The 21,190-nt window shown below is 48.4% G+C and overlaps 1 protein-coding gene across 1 annotated transcript in view; it reads right to left on the bottom strand.

Moving 5' to 3' along the window:
- ELP3 (elongator acetyltransferase complex subunit 3) overlaps positions 1 to 21,190 on the bottom strand; it is a 125,035-nt gene that overhangs the window by 32,425 nt on the left and 71,420 nt on the right. The window contains exons 10-12 of the mRNA XM_081904108.1: positions 16,563 to 16,756; positions 5,715 to 5,805; positions 209 to 274 (exon numbers count right to left, since the gene is read on the bottom strand). Of these exons, the coding sequence (XP_081760234.1) occupies positions 209 to 274; positions 5,715 to 5,805; positions 16,563 to 16,756 (351 nt within the window). The remainder of the gene's footprint in view (positions 1 to 208; positions 275 to 5,714; positions 5,806 to 16,562; positions 16,757 to 21,190) is intronic.

Here is a 21,190-nt window from a genome sequence, read left to right as displayed (position 1 = left end):
AGGGAGACTTTAGCTGCGATTCCTGCATTGCAGGGGGCTGGACTAGATGACCCTCGGGGTCCCTTCCAACTCTACAATTTTATGATTCTTCCTCTCTTGGTCTCCCTGTCTCAGTGTTCACAAAAAAAAAAAATTGATGTGGTTTTATGAAAAATCACACATATACACACACATGGAGCGAGGCCCGCTGAGAAGGAACAAGTCTTACCTGATAAGGTCTGACTTTGTGATGAATCTCTTGAATTCCGACCTCTCTTGTCCTCACATCGCGACACTAGGTGGGGGGAAAGGGGAGAGGAAGGTGGCAATTATGCAAGGGAGAGACAGACAGGACAAGGGACACTGCCTTCCCCATAATCACCCCCAGAGTTAAAATGAAGTTGGGATAGAGTTCTTAACCCGATCATTTCAAACGGGGAGGCTTCAAAATAAAAATGCTCACCGATCCGTCCCTAATGAATCTCTGGGAAAAACAAAAGCCCAATCCATGGCGTTTTAAGATGCAAAAAAGGACATACTGATTGGCATCGGTTTCACTGAGCAAATATGCATCTCAGGAGGAAATGTGCCATTTGATGTAAAGCGCCAAGGCACAGAATGAGGTGCTAACTCTCACTGTGTTCCATGCTGGAGAGATATGGAATTGGAAGGGGGAGTAGTAATATAATGTTCTGCAGAGAAACTCTTGAGCAAGTTCCTTCGGAATGCAGGAGGAGGCTATTAATGACAACTTCTAGGCGCAGAAATCTGATGTGAGTACAGTGGTACCTCGGGTTACATACGCTTCAGGTTACAGACTCCGCTAACCCAGAAAAAGTGCTTCAGGTTAAGAACTTTGCTTCAGGATGAGAACAGAAATCGTGCTCCGGCGGCGCGGCAGCAGCAGGAGGCCCCATTAGCTAAAGTGGTGCTTCAGGTTAAGAACAGTTTCAGGTTAAGTACGGACCTCCGGAACAAATTAAGTACTTAACCCGAGGTACCACTGTAATAGGGAGGACATCAAAAGAGTCCCCTATCTAGAACACCTTGACCTTGACCTATCAGGCAAGGCAAACCACCTGTCCGTGGTACCTTGACCTGTGACACCTTCAAACTATTCTAGACAGGCATGGACAACTCTCACCAGCCCAAACTACTGGCCATACAGCCTGGCACTGATGGCAGTTTGTGTCCGGAAACATCTGGAAGGCCACATGCTAGCCATCCTGCCCTAAAAGATAAAGTTCACAGCTTGGGAATGCTCTTAGTTCTGGCTTTTCAGGTGATAGATCTGGGCCACAAACCACCAGCTTATCCTGGTGACACCAGCTGTGACCCTTCTGGGAGAGAGGAAGTCTGGCCACTTGTAACCTGCAGGTTTGCAGAACTTGATTCAGGTAGGCAACCGTGTTAGTCTGATGCAGTCGAGATATATATATATATATATATATATATATGCTTTCGTAGATTTTCACGGGTACAGGAATGCAGGTTTTGGTGTCCTCGGGTGTCTTCCCGTGTAAAAGTTGGGGTGTCTAGGCGACGTTTCGACGAGGTCTCACTCGTCATCTTCAGGCTGGTGCTTTCGGCTTCTTGTTACTGGAACAGAGCAGGATCTCAGTGTTTGAGTTCCTATAAATACTGTTGAGGGGGTGTGGTGTATAGCCTCCAATGTTCTGGGCAGAGAGGAAGTTCCCAGGCTAGTGTGCCTTTTCTTCTTTTGTTCCTTAATTACTTGAGGGATATCTTGAGTGATTTCTTGAGTGATATCCTGAGTACCACTTAGGTGGGTCATTAGGGGTGGATTAGTTGCTAAAGTCTTTGTGTCTTGACCTCTTGAACTTTGTGAAGAGTTTTTCTGAGAAGATGGCTGTACTGCACTTAGTTGTGCTCTGGCTTGGCTTCGTGTATAGGGGCGAGCTGTGGTTTTGTGGCCTGTGTCAGCCAGATCTGTGTAGGGATTGCAGGGGGGTGCAGCATCCGGAGGTGCCACCATGGTTTGGCTACTGGATGGTGTCTGTAATTTATCTGTGGAGAGGGTCTGGGTTTGGGTCTGGTGTGGTTGATTGGTGATGGCGTTCTGTGTGCCTCTGGATCTGGTGTCAGTTTTTGTGGGGAGGGCTAATTTCCAGATGTCTGGCAAGCGGGATGTGTCGTCACGCTTGTTCATGTTGTGAGGGTGTTTTTCTATCTCGATGGCTTCCATGATTATTCTCTTGTGGTGATGTTCCATGTTAAAGAGCAATTTGGAATCTGCAAAATTAATTTCGTGTCCTGTTTCTTTCATGTGTTGGAAAAGAGAGGAAGTTTTTTCTTCTTTTTTGACGGCATTCTTGTGTTCTGCGATACGTGCATTTATCCGTCTGTTTGTTTGTCCAATAGATGAAATACCCTGCAAAGTCTGCCCAGCCACGTACATTGGACAAACAAACAGACGAACATCACCACAAGAGAATAATCATGGAAGCCATCGAGATAGAAAAACACCCTCACAACATGAACAAGCGTGACGACACATCCCGCTTGCCAGACATCTGGAAATTAGCCCTCCCCACAAAAACTGACACCAGATCCAGAGGCACACAGAACGCCATCACCAATCAACCACACCAGACCCAAACCCAGACCCTCTCCACAGATAAATTACAGACACCATCCAGTAGCCAAACCATGGTGGCACCTCCGGATGCTGCACCCCCCTGCAATCCCTACACAGATCTGGCTGACACAGGCCACAAAACCACAGCTCGCCCCTATACACGAAGCCAAGCCAGAGCACAACTAAGTGCAGTACAGCCATCTTCTCAGAAAAACTCTTCACAAAGTTCAAGAGGTCAAGACACAAAGACTTTAGCAACTAATCCACCCCTAATGACCCACCTAAGTGGTACTCAGGATATCACTCAAGAAATCACTCAAGATATCCCTCAAGTAATTAAGGAACAAAAGAAGAAAAGGCACACTAGCCTGGGAACTTCCTCTCTGCCCAGAACATTGGAGGCTATACACCACACCCCCTCAACAGTATTTATAGGAACTCAAACACTGAGATCCTGCTCTGTTCCAGTAACAAGAAGCCGAAAGCACCAGCCTGAAGATGACGAGTGAGACCTCGTCGAAACGTCGCCTAGACACCCCAACTTTTACACGGGAAGACACCCGAGGACACCAAAACCTGCATTCCTGTACCCGTGAAAATCTACGAAAGCATATATATATATATATATATGCAGTCTATAGATAGATAGATAAAAATTATCCAGTAGCACGTTAAAGGTAAAGGGACCCCTGACCATTAGGTCCAGTCGTGACCAACTCTGGGGTTGCGGCGCTCATCTCGCTTTATTGGCCGAGGGAGCCGGCGTACAGCTTCCAGGTCATGTGGCCAGCATGACTAAGCCGCTTCTGGTGAACCAGAGCAGCACACGGAAACGCTGTTTACCTTCCCGCTGGAGCGGTGCCTATTTATCTACTCGCACTTTGACGTGCTTTCGAACTGCTAGGTTGGCGGGAGCTGGGACCAAACAACAGGAACTCACCCCGTCGCGGGGATTCGAACCGCCGACCTTCTGATCGGCAAGCCCTAGGCTCTGTGGTTTAACCCACAGCTCCACCCGCATCCCTTAGCACCTTAGAGTCCCTTAGTAGCACCTTAGAGACCAACTAAGTTTGTTCTTGGTGTAAGCTTTTGTGTGCACGCACACTTCTTCAGATATCTTGAATGCAGAACTTGAATAAGACTGCTGCAGTGCTCTGTATGTTGAGCTGCCCTTGAAGACTGCCTAGAAGTTTCTGGTGGTCCAGAACTTCGCTGCAAGAGACTTGATTGGGACTGGTCCAAAGGGTCATAACATATCGGGCCAGTTTCCTAACAACCTACGTGGGCTACCTGAAGGTCTGGAGCAGGTCAAAGGGTTGGTTTAACCCAGCATTATCTGTCCCCACATGGCTCAGGCGCTGCTGTCTCTTGGTCACCACCCATTTCACCCCATGGGAAGGATTGGCTGTTGAACTTGGAGAGCTACGCATGGGGCAAGCCTTTTATCCGTCCAACGCCAGGCAAAAAAACCTTTTTCCTATTTATCCGAATTTGTTATCTGCTTTTTTGTTGATGGCCGCTGCCGTTTTCAGCTGCGCCATTATAATCTGATGACGCTCTTGTTGTTTTGTTTCTAATTGCAAGCCATTCCGAGAGCTTGACTGTGAGCCGGTGGGCAGGATATTAATCTTCATACGTACATAAATGAATGAGGAAGCGGGAGAAAATGTCTTTGCCTCCAGAAAAGCAGATGGAGTGAAACCAGTGTGAGGACGGGATCTGTGATCTAAGGGGGTCTTCCCCAACCGGGTGCCCTCCAGAGGTTTTGGGCTACAATTCCCATCAGCCCCAGCCACCGGAGCTGTGTCAGGGCCCCAGGGCAGACTCTGATTAAGATCTCCTCTGCACTCACACACCAGTTCTGCGTTCTTGATCTGGAAGCTGCAGCGAGTGCAGAATGCAGCGCAATTGCTGATGGGAGTGGGGCAATGTCAGCATACAATGCCTGTGCTCAAAGGTCTGCGCCGGCTGCCGATTTGCTACTGGGCCAGGTTCGAGGTGTTACTATGAGTATGCAAAGCCCATAGCAACCTGAGACCAGATCACCTGCGAGATCCTCTTGCTCCACATGCACCCTTTCAAACCCTTCATTTATCTGCAGAACTGGCGCAGTTACAGGTACCACGCAAGACCCGTTCTGCGTTTGCAACAACTTGATCTTTTAGTGTGGCAGCACCTACACTTGGGAACTCCCTGCCACTTGAAACCTAGGCAGGCGCCTTCAGTGTACTCTTCTCGGTGCCTGCAAAAAACATCCTCGTCTAGACAAGCCTGCCCAAATGTTTTAGAAAGCTGGTGCGAGTTGTATTCTGCTCTTAGGTAAGGGGACCCGACCATTAGGTCCAGTCGTGGCCAACTCTGGGGTTGCAGCGCTCATCTCGCTTTACTGGCCGAGGGAGCCGGCGTACAGCTTCTGGGTCATGTGGCCAGCAGGACTAAGCCACTTCTGGTGAATCAGAGCAGTGCATGGAAACGCCGTTTACCTTCCCGCCAGAGCGGTACCTATTTATCTACTTGCACTTTGATGTGCTTTCAAACTGCTAGGTTGGTGGGAGCAGGGACCGAGCAATGGGAGCTCACCCCGTCGCGGGGATTCGAAGCACCAACCTTCTGATTGGCAAGCCCTAGGCTCTGTGGTTTAACCCACAGCGCCTCCCGTGTCCCCTATTCTGCTTTTAGTCTACTGTTATTTTAAATTCTCAAAGTATCTTTAACTGTTATTTTTTCTTAATGACAATTTTATTGTTTCATTTTTTTCTATATTGCTTTGAGGTTTTTTTTGTTTTGTTTTTATAATTGAGTGTTGTATAAATTTTAAGAAATGAGCAGACGTGCATGTCTGGATTTGGACCGTAGAGACTTCTCTTCCAATCGTAAGAGCAACGAGCCATCGGGTGCCCCGGCTGAGTTTGAGGAGGGAGGGAAAGATGGTGTAGCGCCCAAAAGACCATGCAAAATTTGGAAATGTTTCCCTGCCCCCTGTCCACAAGCTCTTGTTGGGTGGGGGGCTGTGGCTTGCGGCCCTACTCTTGGGCCATTCCTGGGAACAAAGCAGACTTTACACGGGAGTCAGTTCATCTCTGGAACAGACAGGAAGGAGAAATCAGAGAAGCTCGATTGGAACATCACATTTTACCTCCGTCCCCAGGTCTTTCATCCTGGCCAGAGCGAGTTCCCTCAAGTTACCGTGCTCTACTCCAGAACTGACGAGGGGCATTGGAATATCTCTGAAAGCAAGACATGAAGAAAAGGATTACAAACAGGGATATACCCACAAATCATTGACACGTTTTCCACTGGCAATGGAAGTATGCCAATGAATAATAATAATAATAATAATAATAATAATAATAATAATAAATTTATATCCCGCCCTCCCCAGCCGAAGCCGGGCTCAGAGCGGCTAAACACAATAAAAGTAACACAGCATTCTAAAATCAATTCATTCTAAAATCAATTCAGAGTCAAATTAATGGCAACCATTGGGATAGAGTTCTGTGAGGATCACAGAAGGAGGGGGGCAGACTGTGCCCTGGCCAAAGGCCTGGTGGAACAGCTCTGTCTTGCAGGCCCTGCGGAAAGATGTCAAGTCCCACAGGGCCCTAGTCTCTTGGCCCGGGACCTCCAAGATGTTTTTGTTTGAAGACTGTAAGGTCCTCTGTAGGACATACCAGGAGAGGCGGTCCTGTAGGTCCGAGGGTCCCAGGCCATCTAGGGCTTTAAAGGTGCTGAGCAATACAAGTGGTTTGAGGGCATTTAGGTTATACTTGGGTCCTGCTTGCAAGCCCCCCTTTGAGCCATCTGGTTGACCACTGGGCCTGATGGACTCTAGGCTCCATCAACAGAAGTACAGTGTCAGGATCAAGGGAAGTCATAGTCCCGCTCTATTCTGTCTTGGCCAGACCCCACCTGGAATCCCGTGTCCAGCTCTGGGCACTGCAATTTAAGGAGGATATTGACAAGCTGGAAAGTGTTGAGAGGAGGGCGACCAAGAGGATCAAAGAATCTGGAAACTAAGCCTGATGAGGAGCGGTTGAAGGAGCTGGGTATGTTTAGCCTGGAAAAGGGGAGGCTGAGAGGGGTTATGAGAGCCAGCTTCAAATATCTCAAGGGCTGGAAGAGGGAGCAAGCTTGTTTTCTTCTGCTCTGGAGGGTGGGACTCGAACCAGTGGATTCAAGTAACAAGAATGGAGATTCTAACTAAATCTTAGGGCGAACTTTGTGACTGTCAAGAGCTGTCTGACAGTGGAACGGACTCCCTTGGAAAGGCTCTCATCCACTGGAGGTTTGTAAACAGGTGCCATCTGCCAGGGATGCTTTAGCTTCGATTCCTGCATTGCAGGGGGTTAGCCTGGATGACCCTCAGGGTCCCTTCTGGCTCTACAATTCTGTGCTTCTATGATATCCCCAAGTCTCCATCCTTCCTTCTGAGCCACTGCACGAGTGACTCTCACAGCGGCAAATAATTGTGAAAAGATCTGGGGGAAGTCAGTTGTGAAAGGCCAACAACTTCCTAAGCTTGCTGGGGTCTCCTTCAACTTGTTGCATGCCTCGTTCCGTCCCAAGGACGAATTATCTACGGTATTTATCACTCCATAAGACACACTTTTTTCTTCCTAAAAAGTAAGGAGAAATGTCTGTGCGTCTTATGGAGCGAATGTGTGGTCCCTGGAGCCAAATTGCCCAGGGGCAAAAAGCAGATCATGCTCCTTTTTTTAAAGCGGAAAATGGGTGTTGAAACGAAGCCACTGATCGTTTGCCAGTCGGGGAGAGAGATAAGGGATGCTAGAGATAAAGGAGGCTGCCTGGGAGGGGGGAGGTAAAGACAGCAAACCTGCAAAGGGGGGAAATAGCAAGACTAAAGCAACCAGGAGAGAAATTAGAAGAAAAGGAGGAGCAAAAAACTGCTCCAGCTAAGGAAAAGACACTAAGGCAAACAAGAGGGAAGGGGGTGTTGAAAGGAAACAGCTGATCGGTGGGATCGGAAGAGAGATAAGGGATGCTAGCAGAGGCTGCCTGGAAGGATCCTCAGGATTTTTGCACTGGGTCACCCCAAATTCAACATCAGATCACATGACTGCGGCCACAGCATGAACCACAAATACACCCACTGTTTCATTCAGAATATATTTTTTTCTTGATTTCCTCTTCTAAAAACTAGGTGCGTCTTATGGTCAGGTGCGTCTTATGGAGCAAAAAATACGGTAATTCAGGCTTCCTCAGCCCTCCAGATGTTTTGAGACTACAATTCCCATCATCCCTGACCACTGGTCCTGCTAGCTAGGGATCATGGGAGTTGTAGGCCAAAAACACCTGGAGGGCGAGGTTGAGGAAGCCTGAACTAATTCCTATGTTCTCTCTCGATACAGCCTTGGCTTGGGGTAAGTCGATTTTACTTCTGATTCACACCAGACTCCGTGGAAGAAAGGTACAGATCTATGGCACTCTAGAATCAAGACAGACACAGCCTTCCACTTGTTATCCAAACCTGTGGCTGTTCTCTTTTCTCCGTACTTATAAAGTTCTCTTAAGTGGATCATTGTGAAGCAAGGTGCTCCCGAGTGACTTCAGAGGCATTGTGCCTGCGGGGAAACCTGTCTGTGTGCATACAAGGGAGGCAGGACAGAGCCATTCCTCTCCTCCTCCAGGAATCTGTCTAATCCAACTCCCTTCTCTTGCGGGGGCCCAATTAGTGCCATTGCCTTCCGTTAAGAGTTTGGGTGTAATCCTTGACGCCTCCCTTTCCATAGAGGCACAGGTTACAGCAACAGCCAAGGCGACATTTTTCCACCTTCGCCGCATCAAGCAGTTGGTCCCTTACCTTTCCCGCCCCGACCTGGCCACAGTGATCCATGCGATGGTCACCTCCAGGCTTGACTACTGTAATTCGCTCAACGTGGGGCTGCCCTTGAAGCTGTCCCAGAAACTCCAGCGGGTGCAGAATGCTGCAGCAAGGCTCCTAACGGGGTCTCTGCCATGGGAGAATATTCACCCAGTGCTTTTCCAGCTGCACTGGCTCCCGGTGGAGTACAGGGTCAGGTTTAAGGTGCTGGTTTTGACCTTTAAAGCCCTTCACGGCCTAGGACCCTTGTACCTACAGGACCGCCTCTCCCGGTCTGCCCCACGGAGAGCCTCAAGGTCTATAAACAGCAACACCCTAGTGGTCCCGGGCCCTAAGGAAGTTAGATTAGCCGGAACCAGAGCCAGGGCCTTTTCAACACTGGCCCTGGCCTGGTGGAACGCTCTGCCTCATGAGACCAGGGCCCTGCAGGATCTAATTTCTTTCCGCAGGGCCTGTAAGCCTGAGCTGTTCCGCCTGGCCTTTGGCTTGGAGTCAATTTGATTCCCTTCCCCTCTTTCTTTTTTCCTTTCTCCTCTTGTGTTGGAACTCCTATTTGGGGACTTCCCTGGCTTTTTTCTGGCCCATGTAGGACCAGTCTGGAAATTTAGCCTTGGTGAAGACTTGATGTTTTCATCCCCCCCCCCCCAAACAAGGTTTTTTATTTGGGTTTCCATTGAAATGAGGTTGCATTTTAATGTTTTAATGCTGTATTTTAATCTTGTTTTTAAGTTGTATTTCAATCAATTTGTTTTTATATCAGTTGTTAGCCGCCATGAGCCTGGTCTTGGCTGGGGAGGGCGGGGTATACATAAAATTTATTATTATTATTATAATCCTCTTCTAGGTTGGCGGTGATTGCCGTCTCCTGAGGAAGAGAGTTCCACGGTTTAACTATGAACTGTGTGAAGCCCTTACTTTTTTTATTCTCATTTGAAAATTTCCAACATTCAACTTCATTGGGTGCCCACAAATTCCAGTGCTATGAGAGAGGGAGAAAGAATGTCTCCTTTTCCTATTTCTCCACGCCAGAAATAATTTTATAATCTTCTGTCACATACCCTTCTTACTCACATATTCCCCTGCCCGCAACAAAAAACCCCTCTATGAAGTTCCAACTGTTGTAGCCCTTAGTTGCAGAAGAGAATTGATTTTTTTGTCTCGCCCTTTTCTGAACCTTTTCCGTCTCTGCAGCATCCTTTTCGAGGCGACGCAGGTGGAACTGTTAACAGTATTCCAAACGTGGTCACACCGTGATTTGTATAACGGCATGACGGTATTGGCAGTTTTGTTTCCAATTCCTTTCCTAATGATCCCTGACATGCAATTCACCTTCTTCGCAGAGATGCCGCACACCGGGTCGACATCTCCATCGAGCTCTGCGCCTCGGCCTCAACGGCTCACTCCAGATTTTCCACCCCCGGCTCAGACCCCGTGAACGTAATATGTGAAATTAAGATTTCGCTTGAAGTCGCATTTGCTGTTTTACTGCCCATTCGCTCCATGCAGATGGGTCCTTTCGGAGCTCCTTGCGAGCCTTTTAATTTCAACCGTGCTGAACGATGTGATGTTGTCGGCAGGCTTGGCTACTCTCCTGCTCGCCCCTGACTCCAGGCCATTTGGGGAGAAGGTAAAAAGCGCAGGTCCCAATGACAACGTCAGCCCGGAGTCACTGGCAGAGCGGCCTGCCACAGCCTGGGGTATCCAGCTGCTGCCAGACTACGACTTCCCTCATCCCCAGCCCACCCAGTCACGGATGATGGGGGTTGGAGTCGAATGACTCCTGAGAGACTGCGGTTGGGGGAGGCAGATACAGAGCACTAGCCTTGATTTGAGGAAACCTGGGTTCAAACCCTGGCTTTTCCTTCAGCTACTTACACACGCACATTAACCTACCTCACAGGGTTGTTGTGAGGTTGTTGTTGTTTAGTTGTTTAGTGGTGTCCGCCTCTTCATGTCCCCCTGGACCAGAGCATGCCAGGCACTTCTGTCTTCCACTGCCTCCCGCAGTTTGGTCAAACTCATGCTGGTAGCTTAGAGAACACCGTCCCACCATCTTGTCCTCTGTCTTCCCCTTCTCTTTGTGCCCTCCATCTTTCCCAGCATCAGGGTCTTTTCCAGGGGATCTTCTCTTCTCATGAGGTGGCCAAAGTCTTGGAGCCTCAGCTTCAGGATCTGTCCTTCCAGTGTGGATAAGATGGGCTAATTGCATCTATGCTACTCTAAGATACGTATCAGTGTTTCCCAAACGTGGGTCTCTCATCAATGCCAGCCAGCTAGACCAATGCTCCACAATTTGCGGGTCTGTCTGTTCGGGATCGCCGAAGAATTGATACTTTTGAATTATGGTGCCGGAGGAGACTCTTGAGAGTCCCATGGACTGCAAAAAGATCAAACCTCTCCATTCTGAAGGAAATCAGCCCTGAGTGCTCACTGGAAGGACAGATCCTGAAGCTGAGCCTCCAAGACTTTGGCCACCTCACAAGAAGAGAAGACTCCCTGGAAAACACCCTGATGCTGGGAAAGATGGAGGGCACAAGGAGAAGGGGACGACAGAGGATGAGATGGTGGGACAGTGTTCTCGAAGCTACCAGCATGAGTTTGACCAAACTGTGGGAGGCAGTGGAAAACAGGAGTGCCTGACGTGCTATGGTCCAGGGGGTCACAAAGAGTCAAGACACGACTAAATGACTAAACAACAACAACACCAACACCCTGCATTCTCCTGTATCAACTCCACCGCCCACCCAAACCACAATAACTACCCTCTCCCTCGCTAATTTATTCAGCCCGTTTCCGAGAGTAAATACAACATCATCAAGCCGTTAACAGGTCTCCGAACAGAAGCAATTAGAGGCAATCATCGTTTCTCTGCTCAGCCTAAAATAGGAGACACCGGAGGGGAACGCGATCTCTCCGTCGTCTAGGCACGTCAGGAGCGAGGCTGTCGGAGGAGAACCCTGCTTCGTCCCAATTACCAGAGACTTCCAGAGGGTCCAGAGGCGGCTGGATCAGTCGCAATGAAGAAACCAGCAAGAGCTCTCTGCCTCCTTGGAAAGAATACATTGCGATATCCAGTTGGGCACATATTGCCATTTTTGGAACAGCAACACAGGGCACTAGGGTACCCAAGGACATGGCAGCAGGATCACCTGCCCTGTGCTGACAGCACAGAGGGATGCAAATTTGGGCAGTTTTGCAGGCATGACTCAAGACAGAGGAAAACCTGTTCTCCCCACATCCAATTGAGCTAAAGGCGAATGTTTCAAGATGCTCTTTGGGAGTCCTGTCTCCCTGCAAGGTCATGTGAAGCTTAGAACGCGACAAGTTAAGATGCTTAGCTGGTCGTTATATATCTATTTTATTAGTTCATTGCTTGTATATCCCACCCTTTTCCTCCAAGCAGCTCAAGGGGGTGTATATGGGTCTCCTCACTTAATCCCCACAACAACCTTGTGAGGTAGTCTTAGGCTGAGGGGCAGTGCGACCGGCCAAGGAGCTTCATGGCCAAGTGGAAATGGACAGTTCTGGTTGCTTCATCTCACAGAGGATATTGTAGAGTTGGAAAAGGTTCAGAAACAGCAACCAAACTGATCAAAGGGAGGGAGCAGCTCCCCTATGCAGAAAGCGTGAGACGTTTTAGTTTAGGGAAAAACAACAACAACAATTTATTTATTTATACCCCGCCCATTTGGCTGGGTTTCCCCAGCCACTCTGGGTGGCTTCCAACAAAAGATTGAAAATCTTAAAGATTAAAAAAACCAAAAGCCTCAGCTTTTTGTAGCTGGAGTCAGTCAAGGCCCGCCCTCCCAAGCCGGGTGGAAAAAAATCTATAGGGCAGGGAGCAGGACATCTAGGACTTTTCTTCTATTAATTTCCTTCTGTTAAGAGCCAAGCCTGTTTAGGGAAGTTTTTAATATTTAATGCTGTATTGTTTTTAACACTTGATTAGCAGCTGCCCAGAGTGGCTGGGGAAACTCAGCCAGATGGGCGGGGTATAAATTATTATTATTATTATTATTATTATTAAACATTAAAACATCAGTCATTAAAAACTCTCCTAAAGAGGGTTGCCTTCAGATGTATTCTAAACGTCAGATAGCTGTTTATTTCTTTGACATCTGCTGGGAGGGTGTTCCACAGGGTGGGCGCCACCACCGAGAAGGCCCTCTGCCTGATGAGCAAGCAGCGACATGACAGATGTTTTAAAAATTATTTGTGGCATGGAAAAAGGCAGACAGAGAAAAGCTGTTCTCCCTCTCTCCTAAGACTAGAACTCAGCAATCCTTCTGGAAACTCCAGGAGGCGGGAGCTGTTCATGGCCTCAAATCCTTCTTGCTGGTTTCCGATAATGGGCATCTGGTGGACCATTGTGAGAACAGGACGTTGGACTAGATGGGCCACTGGTCTGATCCTGCAGGGTCTCCTTAAGTGTTTATAATAATAATAATTTATTATTTATACCCTGCCCATCTGGCTGGGCTTCCCCAGCCACTCTGGGCGGCTTCCAACAAAATATTAAAATACAGAAATGCATCAAACACTAAAAGCCTCCCTAAACAGGGCTGCCTTCAGATGTCTTCTAAAAGTTTGGTAGTTGTTGTTCTCCTTGACATCTGGTGGGAGGGCGTTCCACAGGGCGGGTGCCACCACCGAGAAGGCCCTCTGCCTGGTTCCCTGTAACTTGGCTTCTCGCAGTGAGGGAACTGCCAGAAGGCCCTCGGCGTTGGACCTCAGTGTCCGGGCAGACAGCTCTTCTCTGTCTCAAGTGTAGAGGCCAATCTTGGAGGATCATACCTGTTCAGACTTGCACAGCGCTCTCCTAAAAACTGTTTTCTTTGATTCTAGTCACCTGATGGGCAAAGATGAATTACTAGGTAATGACATCCCTTTCTTTTGATTAACTGCCACCCTCAAGCAGGCCAGCTGTTATTAGAAACGTTTGGCTGTGACAATTACAAATTGGATATTCTTCCCTCGCTGGGTAGAAACGGGTTGGTGATAAATGCGAGGTTTAATATTGTGCAATGTTATCGGCCGGCCACTGGCGCCTTTGCTAAAGTAGGGCAACGAATTGTTTTTCTGGCTAATGAAAGTTGTTATCTGTTAAAAGGTGGGTGGGATATGAGAAGATATAAGAACGCCACAGGTGCATTTGGGACATTACACAAGAACATAATAATAGCCTGGTGGATCAGGCCAAAGGCCTATCAAGTCCACCATCCTGTTCTCACTCTTGCCAGGCAGATGCCCCAAAGGGAAGCCTACATGCAGGTCCTGGTTTTGACCTTTGAAGCCCTATACGGCCTAGGACAAACGTACCTGCGGGACGGCCTCTCCTGCTATGCCCTGCGGAGGACCTTAAGGTCCGCAAATGACAACATTTTGGAGGTCCCAGGTCGCAAGGTGGTTAGACTGGTCTCAACTAGGGCCAGGGCCTTTTCAGTACTGGCCCCGATCTGGTGGAACGCTCTGCCCACAAGAGACTAGGGCCCTGAGGGACTTGACGTCTTTCCGCAGGGCCTGCAAGACAGAGCTGTTCCGCCTGGCCTTTGGTTTGGACTCACTCTGACCCTTATGTTTCCCTCCCCTTATGGTTTTGATCTATGGGCTACTTTTAAAATGTGGCTGCATTTTAAATTGCGTTTTAATCTGTATTTTAAATTGGTTTCCCTCCTCCTAATATGTTTTTATTGTAATTTTACTGGTGTTAGCCGCTCTGAGCCTGGCTCTGGCCAGGGAAAGCGGGATATAAATATTATTATTATTATTATTATTAAACACAAGATCAACTCTCTTAAAACAAACAAATGTACTGAAACCTCAAACACTCAGTTTCATCGGATGGCCATAAGTTCAACAGTTATGAAAGAAGAGGCGGCGACTTTTCTCTGTCCACTTTCCCCAATGAAGAATTTTATAAACTCCTGTCAAGTTGCCTCTCGCTCGCGTTTTCTCTAAACTAAAAAGTCCCAAATGTTGCAACCTTTCCTCATATGGGAGTTGCTTCATACCTGTGATGCAACAGGACAGGGGATGGTCCCCTCTATATTCCAGAGCAGACTTGGCCATCTGGTGCCCTCCAGATATTCTGGATTGCACCCTTTGCTTTGTATGCACATGTTTAGTAAAAGGTAAAGGGATGCGGGTGGCGCTGTGGGTTAAACCACAGAGCCTAAGACTTGCCGATCAGAAGGTCGGCGGTTCGAATCCCCGTGACGGGTGAGCTCCCGTTGCTCGGTCCCTGCTCCTGCCCAGCTAGCAATTCGAAAGCACATCAAAGTGCAAGTAGATAAGTAGGTACCACTCCAGAGGGAAGGTAAACGGCGTTTCCGTGTGCTGCTCTGGTTCGCCAGGAGTGGCTTAGTCATGCTGGCCACATGACCCGGAAGCTGTACACCGACTCCCTTGCCCAATAAAGCGAGATGAGCACTGCAACCCCAGAGTCGTCCACGACTGGACCTAATGGTCAGAGATCCCTTTACCTTTACTAAAGGACCCCTGGACAGTTAAGTCCAGTTCAGGACGACTAAGGGGTTGCGGCGCTCATCTCGCTTAAGGCCCAGGGAGCTGGTGTTTGTCCACAGACAGCTTTCTGGGTCATGTGGCCAGCAGGACTAAACCGCTTCTGGAGCAATGGGACACCATGGCAGAAACCAGAGCGCACGGAAACGCTGTTTACCTTCCCGCTGCCGCAGTACCTATTTATCTACTTGCACTGGTGTGCTTTCAAACTGCTAGGCTAGCAGAAGCTGAGACAGAGCAATGGGAGCTCACTCCATTGCGGGGATTCGAACTGCCGACCTTCTGATCAGCAAGCCCAAGAGTCTCAGTGGTTTAGACCACGTCCCTTCCCCAAAGTGGCAAGCACCAAGGCTACCCACTCTGCCTGCCCAGAGCCCCTCCTTTTAATGACGCTGTGTGTGTGTCATTGTGAGCACATCCCCCACATCTTATTGTAATACCTTTTCTTGGGTCAATATAATCGAAAAGGTGAATTACGGCAACACTGCCACTTTTTATCACCTCTCCCTAGTTTGGCTCCCCAGTGGGGAAGCACCTGCCCAAGAGTCAAGAGGTCACGATCTACGGTGATTCACCAAGTGGCAACGGAGTCTAGGAGCAGCACATTACTGAATCATCAAACAGCATCTGCAATTACCATGTGATTAGCCTGGCCTGTGAGCGCACCCTGAATCACATGAAATAGCTCCACGTTCCTAATGAGAATTAGAAGTGGATGACAACACAGCAGGCTGGGCTGAGCCAAGCAGGCAAACGAGGATTGTCAAGAGAATGGAAGGAAGTGAGTTGGCTGGGGGGTGGGGGGGCGGGCCAAAAAAAAAAAAGGCTTATCTCATCCAGCATCCTACTCTCACAATGCCCAACAAGATGGCCCCAAAGGCAGGACCCAAGTCTGTGGTTTCCAGCAACTGGGACTCAGCAACTGCTGGAGGCATCTGATGGGAGGGCGTTCCACAGGGCAGGTGCCACCACCGAGAAGGCCCTCTGCCTGGTTCCCTGTAACCTCACTTCTTGCAGGGAGGGAACTGCCAGAAGGCCCTCGGAACTGGACCTCAGTGTCCGGGCAGAATGATGGGGGTGGAGACGCTCCTTCAGATATACTGGGCCGAGGCCATTTAGGGCTTTCAAGGTCAGCACCAACACTTTGAATTGTGCTTGGAAACGTACTGGGAGCCAGTGTAGGTCTTTCAAGACCGGTGTTATACAGTCTCGGCGGCCGCTCCCAGTCACCAGTCTAGCTGCCGCATTCTGGATTAGTTGTAGTTTCTGGGTAACCTTTCCCAACTCTCAAATACCCTTTTTGAAGTTTGGTGACTGGAACTGTGCAGAGTATTCAAAACATGGCCATGCCATAGATTTGTATAAGGGCATTACGACTGGGGGGATGGGGACATACAGGAGCGACTCCAGTGATTCTGAACTTCAAACCTTCAGAAAGTTTCTGTTTCACAGTAAGTGGCACCAGCGATTTAAAAAAAGGAAACATCGAGGCCCGTACTCACCATGAATTTGTTATAGTAAGGGCCACACTTTTAACACTGGAGGAGGGGAGGTGCCAGTACTACGTACCCTTGAGTGCCCTCCGCCCCCAAAACACCATCTAACTGCAAGCAACTTTACCTCTGCACACGGTATACTCGCGTCCACGGGGGCACGAGAGCCAGTATCCTTGCCACCAAATCCACAAGGGTGCTCGGAGGGTAGCTCTTGTACCTCCCCGTCTTCCAGAGCTCGTACAAGCCGGTGCCACGGATCACGAGGGTCGGGTAGAGCTTCATGCCATCGGGGCGAAAGGCGGGATTCTCGAAAAACTCCTGTGGGGCGGGAAAAAAGGAGAGACTCGAGATCAGAATGCAAAAGGTGCACGATGGCGCAGGGATATAACTGAGGCTGAAAGCTCAGGGCAGCTAACACCAGTATAATTACAATAAAAACATAATGGGGGGGGGGGAAACAATTTAAAATACGGGTTAAAATACAATTTAAAATGCAGCCTCATTTTAATAGTAGCCCATAAATCAAAACCGTAAGGGGAGGGAAAGTGAGACTGAGTCCAAACCAAATGCCAGGCGGAACAGCTCTGTCTTGCAGGCCCTGCAGAAAGATGTCAAGTCCCGCAGGGCCCTGGTCTCTTGTGACAGAGCGTTCCACCAAGTCGGGGCCAGTACTGAAAAGGCCCCGGCCCTAGTTGAGACCAATCTAACCACCTTGGGACTTGGGACCTCCAAAGTGTTGTCATTTGTGGACCTTAAGGTCCTCCGCGCAGCATACCAGGAGAGGTGGTCTCGTAGGTACCAGGGTCCTAGGCTGCTGCTGGATCAGGCCAGTGGCCCACCTAGTCCAGCATCCTGTTCTCACAGTGGCTGACCGGATGCCCCAAAGGAAAAAACTCTCAAGCAGGATTCGAACCCAACTCTCTCCCTTCCTGTGGTTTCCAGCAACTGGTGTTCAGAAGCCTTGCTGCCTCTGACTGTGGAGGCAGAGCAGGACATCCTGGCTAGCAGCCACCGATAGCCCTCTGCAAATTTGTCTAATCCTCTTTTAGAGCCACCACTGTGTCCTGTGGCAGGGAGTTCCGCAGCCTAAATAGGCGCTTCGTGAAGAAGTACTTTCTGTTTTCCTTTTATTTATTTATTTTTTAAAGAATATTTATTAAAGTTTTCAGTAGTAATACAATAAAAAGAAAATAGAAAAAAGAAGAAAAACAAAAAAACAAATACAAAAATACAAAAATAAAAATATTTAAAAAACACATAAAGTTTCTATTGCTTATTTTTCATTAACTTATTTCCCAGACCTCCTCATACCTCCCTTTTTTGTGTTCCAATTCAAATTGTTAGTTCAGCAAATCCTTATCAATAAATTTTAACCTATTTCTAAACCTTTTTTTTCCATATTCTCTTAAAACATTACAGCTGGAAACCACTTAATTTCTATCCAACATCATTCTAACATTCATTAATTTTGCAATATTTCTGTAAATAGTCTTTAAATTTCTTCCAATCGTCTTCCGCCGACTCTTCTCCCTGGTCTCGGATTCAGCCAGTCATTTCTGCCAGTCCCATGTAGTCCATCACCTTCATCTGCCATTCTTCCAGAGTGGGTAGATCCTGTGTCTTCCAGTACTTTGCAATGAGTATTCTTGCTGCTGTTGTGGCATACATAAAGAAAGTTCTATCCTTCTTTGGCACCAATTGGCCGACCATGCCCAGGAGAAAGGCCTCTGGTTTCTTCAGGAAGGTATATTTAAATACCTTTTTCATTTCATTATAAATCATTTCCCAGAAAGTCTTAATCCTTGGGCACGTCCACCAAAGGTGAAAGAATGTACCTTCACTGTTTTCCTTTTATCCACCTTCCCCAACCCTGTGTCCCTTGCAGATGTCTTGGGCTGCAGCTCAATTCAGCCCCAGCCAGCCCAGCATCGGGGTGGCGAAGGCTGCTCTAGGTCAAGCCTTACAGTAGCACTTGGAGAGGGGTAGCAATTGCCTTTGTTTGCCAAGACGGCAGGCCTCCCACAACAGAGCGCGACTTTCCGCCGCAGAACAAAAACCAAAGCCATCAAGGGCCGCCTGCTGCTCAAAACGCCGCAGCTCTGGCGGAGTCTGAAGTGGGGCAGGGTGCACGCCTCGCTTTATTCCAGCGGGCAACCGCTGCTCTACGAATTGCAAAACAACAAAATGTCAATTAAAAACCCAGCAGTGCACGTTGTCAGTGCAGCAGTCAGACACGCCAGCCACGACACGCATTTTATAGGAACAATAATTGATTTCGCCAGCAGAAGTCTGCCTCAGAAAAGGGAGAAGGGGGAGACATGCCTTGCTGTTATTAACACTAATGGCGCTGACAGGTTCCCATTCATTCACGCCCTTGTAAACCTGCGGGCTGGCATAAATAATCGGGAGGTGATTGGTATAAATTAGTCATTTCGGTGCCAGGAAACTGCTGCTTTTTCATCAAGGTAGAAGGGGCAGTTACTCAGCTGTGTAACAGCTGCCTCTCCTCCCCTGCAAATCAGTGGCCTGGCAAACAGGTAGATTATCTCGCCTTAAGAGGGAGAAACATCCTCGGAATTGGTTATCTGTGCCAGAGGTACTGGAGAAAGGAGAGGCGCCCTATACCTATACCTGAAGGAGTGTCTCCACCCCCATCGTTCTGCCTGGACGCTGAGATCCAGCACGAGGGCCTTCTGGCAGTTCCCTCATTGCGAGAAGCAAAGCTACAGGGAACCAGGCAGAGGGCCTTCTCAGGGGTGGCGCCCGCCCTGTGGAACACCCTCCCAGCAGATGAAAGAGATAAACAACTACCTGACATTCAGAAGACATCTTAAGGCTGCCCCGTTCAGGGGAGTTTTTAATGTGTGACATATTAGCATATTTTTGGTCTTTGTGGAAGCTGCCCAGAGTGGCTGGGGAAACCAGCCAGATGGGCGGGGTACAAATAAATTATTATTATTATTATTATTATTATTATTATTATTATTATTATTATTATATTTCCACTTCCCCATCTCATACCCGGGCCTTTATCTGCTTCTTTCATATGACTGCTCTTTTCATATGGTTCAGCTCCTGCTGTCCACCCACATCATTGTGTGAGATGAGACAGGCTGGAGCAAGAGGCAGGACCTTTTTAGTGGTGGCGCCTACATTGTGGAAGAGATCTGCAAGGCTACATTTTGTTGTCATTTGGGCTGCTGAATGTTGCCAGAGGCGACAAGGGGTCCAGCAACGGGCGCAACTCTTACCTATGCCAAGTAGGCTGCATCTGAGGCACAACGAAAGTCAGACATTTGCACCAATAGATGCACACAGACCCTCTAGTTCAAGGACATGCTCTCAGAGAAGGTCATGGGCATGATCCCAAAGGCCAGAGAGAGGGGAACCAGGGGCCACCTTCTCGTTGCACAGGTTACCCACAACAGACAGGAGATCAATTTTGCGTTCCTAATCCAGGAGAAAAGCGATGGCAAACCTAGACAGCATCTTAAAAAGCAGAGACATCACCTTGCCAACAAAGGTGCTTATAGTTAAAGCCATGGTTTTTCCGGTAGTGATGTATGGAAGTGAGAGCTGGACCATAAAGAAGGCTGATCGCCGAAGAATGGATGCTTTTGAATTCTGGTGCTGGAGGAGACTCTGGAGAGTCCCATGGACTGCAAGAAGATCCAACCTCTCCATTCTGAAGGAAATCAGCCCTGAGTGCTCACTGGAAGGACAGATCCTGAAGCTGAGGCTCCAGTACTTTGGCCACCTCATGAGAAGAGAAGACTCCCTGGAAAAGACCCTGATGTTGGGAAAGATGGAGGGCACAAGGAGAAGGGGACGACAGAGGACGAGATGGTGAGACAGTGTTCTGGAAGCTACCAGCATGAGTTTGACCCAACTGCGGGAGGCAGTGGAAGACAGGAGTGCCTGGCGTTCTCTGGTCCAGGGGGTCACGAAGAGGCGGACACGACTAAACAACTAAACAACTAAACAACAAATCTAGGAGTGCACAGAGCAGATTTAAACTCTGCAGTACTGGCTTCCTTGTTCACTCCTGCATTCTTAGGAGGGTAATGAATAGCAGCAGCTAAGATTAACACTTCAAAGCCATGACTGCTTTTGCCGATTGTTTCCAAATCTGCAGGGCATAAAACAGTCCCTTGGCTGTTGACACATACAAATGCAATAATTTCTCTCGCTTTCCTATGAGGCTCCAGAATTAAAAAAGTCTACAGGGGATTAGATTTTCTCTCTCCCCTCCCCATCCCACCCCCAAATCATACAAACGGTCGCTCTCCTTTGTGCCGATCTGGACTGTGTGATGAACCCTGAAGATCAGCATAAGAACTGTTGGGAAAGAGGGGGACAAATATGTTTCAAGAGTGCCGTAATCATCTGCTCAGCACGTGTGAACAACACACAGCCTATTGCCACAAAACAACTCCCAAGTCTGGGTGTGAAAGATTATGAGCTACCGAGAGCAGCAAGGATCATGGAGAGGTTTTGGGAGCATAACACCCCACACCAAAGGGATTGCTTATACTAGCACAACAAATACAACATGTAAAAAGAGGGAGTGCGCAGAACAGCTGTCACTAACCCAGAGCCCTTCAGATGTTTTGGACAAAACTCCCACCAACTGGAGGACACTGGTTACTTAAGAGACCGCCTTGTCCCTTTCGGAGATCTGCACTGGTTGCCAATTTGCGATCAGGCTAAGTTCAAGGTGTTACTGTTAGTATATAAAGCCCTTAACAACTT

The sequence above is a fragment of the Podarcis melisellensis genome (genome assembly GCF_964234715.1).
Source record: "Podarcis melisellensis genome assembly, chromosome: 3".
In the NCBI taxonomy this organism is placed as follows: domain Eukaryota; kingdom Metazoa; phylum Chordata; class Lepidosauria; order Squamata; family Lacertidae; genus Podarcis; species Podarcis melisellensis.
The sequence above is the reverse complement of the archived record's forward strand: the minus strand, read 5'-3'. Positions and strand labels throughout refer to the sequence as shown.